The 8,047-nt window shown below is 49.4% G+C and overlaps 1 protein-coding gene across 1 annotated transcript in view; it reads right to left on the bottom strand.

Annotated features, from left to right (window-relative positions):
• LOC149349435 (uncharacterized) overlaps positions 1–8,047 on the bottom strand; it is a 127,075-nt gene that overhangs the window by 9,363 nt on the left and 109,665 nt on the right. The window contains exon 11 of the mRNA XM_089576777.1: positions 7,819–7,941. Coding sequence (XP_089432903.1) covers positions 7,819–7,941 — 123 coding nt within the window. The remainder of the gene's footprint in view (positions 1–7,818; positions 7,942–8,047) is intronic.

Below are 8,047 nucleotides of genomic sequence, written 5' to 3'. Positions count from 1 at the left end.
TGAAGGCGGGAAAAGGTGGCAGGATGTCTAGCGTTTCCCGAGTTGCCGTGAGACGAAAGGCCAAGGAACGTCGTTCCACTCACCGCCATCGACCTCCGCGGTTTATCGCCGTGACGTAGATGGAGGTGCCCGATAGAGGTGCCCTGAACCCCCAACGCGCTCCGTCCTTACGTCTCGCTGTAACTGTATTGTAACGAATGAAAAGTTACTCGTAGTCGTGGTCGTCATCGTGACAGAGGTCACGAGCGACGCCCCTGGTAGTAGAAAGCCGCCGGACTTTCAGTGGTGGCCAAATCGCTCCGCCACAGACAGCCGCTACTTCGAGCAGGACGCACGCAGCCAGAACCGACAGGACAGATGCTACTCGTCTGCGCTCAGTACAGTCCGTTTAAAGGCACGCCGTTGTGTCATTTGTGAGCTTCGTCCTGTTTGCGCTAGCCGTGGTTATCCCTCATGCTCATTCTTTCATTTTTACTCTCAAGATCCAAATGTACTACACTGAGGAGAGCGGTTAGTGCAAAAAACAAAAAAAAATCGTCCACGAGTTTCTTGAAAGCACTGACGCCAGTGGTGGCAGCAGTGGAGGCTCCAGTTATTGATTGTGCGCGTAATTAAAGGACTCAAGTAAATATTATTGCTATACGTTAACGATGAGATGTAATAGAGGGAAATTAACCAGTCCTTTGGAGTACCATTCGTGTAGCGAAGCTTTTGAAGCGGACGTAGCTGCGTCGTAATATAAGATTAGGTGTATCAGGGGTTACTTTTTTGGAAAAGAAGCCAGCGTGCATGAGTAAGAACAAAACGAGGACCACAGTTCTGAATTAATTCGAGAATTTTAGTTCCGTATACCCAGGGCTCTTAAAGAGAACTTGATCAAGTTCGGAATCAAGAACTTCGTAATCAAAATTTTAAAAAGGAGTTTAGCATGTAGAGTCGCTTAATTACAGAGTAGAATAACTATCCTTTCTTGTCACGCGTTGCACCTCCCATGACAGCGGCAGCTGCTTTCCACCGCTAAGTTTCAGGCCCGTTTCGCTACAGGAGCCGGCAGTAACACTGCAGTCACCGTTGGTGTCTACTAAAAGGGGCTCTGCATCACTTTTCGGACAACGTAAATAAACTCGCTTAGTAGTTAGATCGTATTGTCACGAGTATCTTAGCATAATATTACACTTCCACGTGCTGCAGAGCTGTCTTGGTGTTTCGAAATTTAAAACGCGTACCCTTTTCGTGAAACGCGCCTATGTGTATATAGGCACCACTATCCTGTAAACGGGAATACTCGAAGGCTGTCACTAGCTGCTATCTCCTCAGCAGCGGGAATAATGCAGCCACGCAAAAAAAAAAGCAAAGTTCCGAGTACTTATCGTCGTACCGACGAATGCTTATGGTGCGCGATAGTCCACGTAGGTTGTTCTTGCTGCCATGTTAGCCACGCAGCATATTTGTAGATTTGGGATAGTCGATGCTGCTCTATTTGGGTAGGCGAGCTTGAATGGTTCTTAAGGGTAACGGAGTGGATTCCAATAGAAGGCAAACGTAGCAGGGGGCGGCAGAAAATTAGGTGGGCGGATGAGATTAAGGAATTTGCGGGAATACGGTGGCCGCAACTGGCGAAGGACAGGGTTAATTGGAGAGACATGGGAGAGGCCTTTGCCCTGCAGTGGGAGTAGTTAGGCTGATGATGATGACGCGTGAACGGTGGGACGCGGACGACTTGGAGAAACAATCTGTCTTGTACTACCGTTCGAGTTGGCCTACCCAAATGGAGCAGCACATTTACACGTGCGACATGTCCAGGCCGAGCATGATGGGGAGGCGCCCAAGCGCTCGGGGCATCTGCAGGCGCTACCGGCCTCGAGGACCGCGGCGTCCCGTCCAAGGCACGAACATGGCGACGTCAAGGCATCCGGAGTTGCATGCTAGGAACAAACTGCGCTTCATGCGCAGCCCATGCACTCAGCCCTCCTGCGGGACTTTATCAGCGAAGGAATGCTTCCCTCCCCGGACGTCCACATCTACTGAGAGGTGTGAGCAGGCAGAAAACTGCCGCATATTTATGATCACCCCCCGCAAAGCCCTGCTGACGTGAAGCCCTCACTTAACCGACAATACTGTAGTTTCAGCAGCAAAGGGTGACGCGCATCTTCTAAGCCACAACCATTAAACTGCGGAAGCACATGTGCAAATATAAAGCGACGTCCAGCGACTTGCATAACCGTGCACAATACCGTGCACAAATACTCTTTTCTACCGATATCTGTGTACGCCGCGAGCAGACGACACGCAGATGACGAGGCGCTTCCATATTGCTGGAAGGAACTTAAGAGATGGAGTATAGGCCCTTGTAGAAGCACTGGCCCCAAGAAAGATGGCTTACCAGCCTCCTTTAGTCACGGATTAAAACAGATCAAGTGCAGCGCGGAAGGTGAGTCCACAGATGACTCACCCCTATCTGCTCTGGCTAAGCGAAGACAGCGCTGCTCTCATCTACTGCCCCCCAAAAAAGTCCACCATGCCATTGTAAGGCATATTTTCCTACAAATGATCGGAGAAGGTTTTGGCTAATCGAACCGGCAAACGTACTTCGCCTCACGGCCGCTAGAGGGGTCTGCTACTGGAAAAAAGGTCCGTTCAGGATCTCGTTGCAGAACAGTAGTAGTAGTAGTAGTAGTAGTAGTAGTAGTAGTAGTAGTAGTAGTAGTAGTAGTAGTAGTGGTTATTTATTGTTACATTTCATATGGAAGGTAAAAGAATGTTTGCTGCCCCGGCATCTGCTATCGTGGCTGGAAGCACCTAAGCTGGGGCAGCGGAAATAAAGGATAGCAGGCAGTGTGTAGAAGTGAAAGGAAAGGGGTGAGGGGATAGTATAAAGGACAGGGGAAGGGGTACACTGTCCATAAATCTATTTACATATCTACATGATAAATATAAATATATATGCAGAACAGATATTCGGCATTAACCGGGAACGACAACCTTGATGTTCCAGCAAGGAACGATAACCTCGCAACCATCATTACGGAGTGCGCAGTAGAAGTAGGCGGTATGATGGTTAGACAGCATGTCTGAAAGCTCTTTCAGGAGACGAGAGGTTTGATTAAGAAAAGTGAAAGCATGAAAGCCTCTAACTCCACAGACAGGCTAGAACTGACAGAGCTATCAAAGTTGATGAACATGCGCAAGGTAACCGACATAAGGAAGTTTACTATGAAGAGAATCGAGCATGCTCTAAAGGACGGAGGTAGCCTAAAAGCGCTTAAGAGGAAACTAGGCATAGGCAAAAATCAGATGTATGCGCTAAGAGACAAGGAGGACAATGCTATTAGCAATATGGATAAGATAGTTTAAGCAGCCGAAGAGTTCTACACAAATCTATAGAGTAGCCAATGTAATCAGGACGATAATGAGAGAGGCAGTAGGGTGCAGGGATTGGATATCCCACCAGCAACGAAAGAGGAAGTAATGGCAGCCTTAACAGCCATGCGAAGAGGGAAAGTAGCCGGTGAGGATCAGGTATCAGCAGATCTGTTGAAGGACGGTGGGAAAATTGTGGTAGAAAAACTAGCCACCCTGTGTACACAATGCCTTATGACCTAGAGCTTACCGGAATCTTGGAAGAACGGTAACATCATTTTCATTCATATCAAAGAGGACGCCACGGACTTGAAAAATTGCAGGCCGATCAGCTTACTGTCTGTTGCCTACAAGGTATTTACTAAGGTAATCGCTAATAGAGTCAGGACAACCCTAGACTTCAATCAACCAAATTATCAGGCAGCCTTTCGTAAAGGATACTCGACAATAGACCATACTCACGCTATCAATCAGGTGATAGAGAAATGCGGAGAATATAACCAACCCCTATATATAGCCTTCATTGATTACAAGAAAGCATTTGACGCAGTGGAAACATCGGCTGTCATGCAGGCATTGCGGAATCGGGGTGTAGAAGAGTGTTATGTGAAAATATTGGAAGACATTTATAACGATTGCACAGCTACCATAATCCTGCATAAAGTCAGCAATAAAATTCCAATAAGAAAAGGTGTCAGGCAGGGAGACACGATCTCGCCAATGCTATTCACCGCCTGTTTACAGGAAGTATTCCGGGGCCTGAAATGGGAACAGTTGGGATAAGAGTTAATGGAGAATACCTAAGTAATTTACGATTCGCTGGTGACATTGCCTTGCTAAGTCACTCAGGACGTGAACTGCAAAGCATGATCAATGAGTTACACAGGCAGAGCAGAACGGTGGGGCTAAAAATTAACATGCAGAAAACCAAACTAATGTTCAACAGCATGGGCGTCCGGAGGGGGGGGGGGGGGGGGGGGGCAAGGGGGGGCGGTTGCACCCCCCTGGAAAATCACTCACTCGAACCGTGAGTGATGGCCGCACGCCAGGGGCGGTGGTGCGCTCAGCCAAAAGGGTAAAAGCAGCCCCGCATGGTCACATCTGCGAAATGCCGCGTCCGGGCGTGCGTCGTTCCGCCGTTTTCAAACCACGCCATCGTTAGCTCTACTGAAGGGCGACCTGTTCCAGACATACAGCGGCACCGGCGAGCATGTGTTTCGAGCCGCCTTGAGATGGGTGTCTGTTTCTTTGATCTCTAGAGAGATAGCGACACGGAGGCAGACAGTGCACGGGGCATCTTGTTTTCGCCTATCGTTACGCCGGTCACCGATGAATTCTTAAGGAGGGAAGGTAAAATCAGCCGTGTCCACCCCCGCTTTGTCGGGCTGCTCAGGGGCAAGCGGGCGATGAGTTGGCGCCGCCGCCGCTCGCTGTCTCCTCCGATCCACGGGTAGCGCAGTTCGGTAGAAGCGCCGCTTTCAGAATCTCCGGCAAAGGGGATTAGCTGCTTTTGTTCACGGCGACGCAGTCTCCCGAGGCGCCCCCACACCAGCGTTCTTTGCGTCTTCTGCGAAAACCAGCGCCTTTGGTCAACGCAGCCCGATGGCGCCTGCCTGGCTCGCCTGTCACCTCTGGCTGGGCCTCAAATCACAACAGCGCCCATGTACTGTGCGTGTCAGTGCATGGTAAAGAGACCCAGGTGGTCGACATTACCCGGAACTCTGTACTACTCCATCCCTCATAGCCTGAGTCGTTTTGGGGCTCTGAACCCCATAAAAACACAAAAACAAATTTTCCGACCGGAGTGGCGAGTGTCCCTTCCCCTCGGAAGTTGCGCGGCGTTCCTTTCACCCCCAAAGTGCGCATTCGGGGATACTGCGGCAAGTAAGCCCTCGCACGTGTGCGCGCCTCTGTGTTTGTGCTTGGGTGTTTTTAGTGGCCGGTTGTCAGCGAAGCTGAGAACAACCAAGACAGCGGACGAGAAAACGACGAGCGGCGAGCAGTGTGTGTGGGGTTGCTCGACTGTGCGGATGCGCAAGCAAGATGGAGCGAGGTGTATGAAGCTGCGAGCGTGCATTTATCTTGTAAATAAGTTTTCGTTGTATATATAATCATCTTTTGTTTTCAACGTACGCGTTCAACAGTTTTTCCAATCAATGTGTATGATGAGTGTGCACCGAGAGCATGTAATGAAGCACAGAAGTGAATTTATCACACGTGTAATTACGCAATTCGCTCAGAAAAATCCGAGGCGCCTATAGTTGCTGTTCAAGGAAGACTGACTGAGTGACTGTAGTTGCGTGTTTGCGAACATATTGTGCTGTGTGCTGGTCATCAATCCGGGTGAGTCGAGAACCCGTATGCAGGAAGACTGAGCGCTCTTCTCCACGAAGTGATATAGCATCTTTTTGCATTTTTTATTAATTTTAGTTGTTTCTTCGTTGATAAACTCCAATGTACCTCTCCTAGCCGCGCTTTAATTTGCTGTTTGTAATTTTTCTTTCATGTGTGCATTTTGTTTAATTTTTATTTATATATAAATAAATAAATTTACTCCGCAAATAGCGCCTTTTTGCTACGAACATACCCCCCCCCCCCCCCCCCCCGGGGCACCAACGGGGCCCCCCCCCTGCAAAAAATTCTGCGGACGCCCTTGTTCAACAGTCTAGCAAGGGAACAGCAGTTCGCAATTGGTAGCGAGGTGCTGGAAGTAGTAAGGGAATACGTCTAGTCAGGGCAGGTAGTGATCGCAGATGCATACCACGAGACTGAAATCACTAGAAGATTAAGAATGAGGTGGAGCGCATTTGGTAGGTACTAGTTCTCAGTATCATGAATGCCAGTTTACCAGTATCCCTCAAAAGAAAAATATATAACAGTAGTATCTTACCGGTACTCACCTATGGAGAAAAATTTGGAGCCTAACGAAAAGGCTTCAGCTTACATTAAGGACAACGCAGGAGGCTATGGAAAAGAAAATGATAAGTGTGACGTTAAGAGACAGGAAGAGAACAGTGTGGGTCAGGGAAGAAATGTGGGTTTGTAATATGTTAGTCGAGGTCAGGAAGAAGAAATGGGCTTGGGCGGGGCATGTGTTGCGAAGGCAAGGTAACCGATGGTCGTTGAAAGTAACGGACTAGATTCCAAGAGAAAGGCAACCGTAGCAGGTGTCGGCAGGAAGTTAGGTGAGCAGATGCGATTAAGAAGTTTGTGAGGATAAGGTGCCGCAGCTTGCACAGGCGGACACGGTTAATTCGAGAGATATGGGAGAGGCTAAATCACCAAGAGCATGCTTTTTGCAAACATATATTAACTGCTGGCCTCGTTCATTGAATGTGCCTTCTTAAAGGGGCTCGAAAACACCCTCCGAGGAGAATATAAAAACTCGCTGAATCGCTAGATTCTCTATTCATGAACACCTACGCCAAATAATACACTTCTACACGCAGCAGCGAACCCATAATTACGCGCGAAAGTTGGCGAGTTCTTTCCGGCGACTTTTTCATCCTCGCGGCCTCCTCCGTCGTCGCACACTCCTGCGCAATTCTGTTTAGAAATGGCCACTGGTTAGATTCTTTCGGACGTCATGCAGTTACAATGGTCGCGGCCAGTCAGCAGCGTCGCTCCGGGGGGTCAGGAGGCTCCGCCCCCGGGGAAGGAGCGCCGACCTTTGAGCGTGCAAAAAGTGACGAGAGGAGGGGGAGAAGCGCGAAAACGCTGAAATTCAAATTCGGACTGCTGATAATTCAGCTTCTACTAGACGCATTAAAAAAAAAAAAAAAATTGGAGGGGACGCTTAAGCTACTCCTTATTAAGGGACGACGCGATTCCCTCATATGCAGAATTAGTCATTCTCTACATTCATAGGTCGCTGCCACTCCTGGCGCAGTGGTGTAGCGCCACTGACCAGCGATGGCAGGTGTTGCCACGACCTAGGCTGCTCTTGCTGAGCGACCAATCATTAATTTACCTGCCGCACTTTGCTCGCAATCCGGTGGGCAGGTTGTGATGATGACAGAAGGCTACGTGGCCCAGGTGGCCCACCTGACTCCTACGTTGCTTCTCTGGGGATTTTTCGCTCGACACCAACGCCGATTTTTCTGCGGCACGAGCTCCTTATCGCTATCCAGTTAGTTTCTTGCTGGATGGTATTCGTAAAGCGGCGTTCTATAACATCGCAGGAATGCCGCACCTTTGTTCATAGCGCCTTTCAGCTGCCTCTTTAAATTCGCGAGTTCTCACAACGCACCAGACTCTATTCTTCAAAGGCGCGCTGTAGTGGCCAGGATTTCAGTACATGCGCATGAAATGTGAAAGCCGTTCTACGTGCTATATTGCATGGGCGTGCTTCGCGGTCAACACAGGGAAGAAACCGTTAGTACGCGCGAGTAAATTGTGATATGCGATCCCTTGCCCGCGGTGAGGCAAGGCTGCCGTCGCACAATGAATGCAACTCACGGCAGACGCGGCAGCCGGCCTCATCACTGTTGTCTCCACAGCCGTCGACGCCGCTGCACAGGATGGCCGAAGAGCGGCACGCCCCGTTCGCGCACCGGAAACTTGCCTCGGGGCACTGTTGACCTGCAGCACAGACGCGTGTCAGTCTGACGTCGTCTCCCGATTTGAATTAAATTTAGAGAGTAATTACTAATTGGCATCCCCCTCAAACGCAGCTACAGAAAAGAGA

This window comes from Amblyomma mixtum, chromosome 3 (genome assembly GCF_055824585.1).
Source record: "Amblyomma mixtum isolate Tamu chromosome 3, ASM5582458v1, whole genome shotgun sequence".
Taxonomy (NCBI): Eukaryota; Metazoa; Arthropoda; class Arachnida; order Ixodida; family Ixodidae; genus Amblyomma; species Amblyomma mixtum.
Note: the sequence above shows the minus strand (reverse complement) of the source record. Positions and strands in the feature narration are given on the sequence as shown.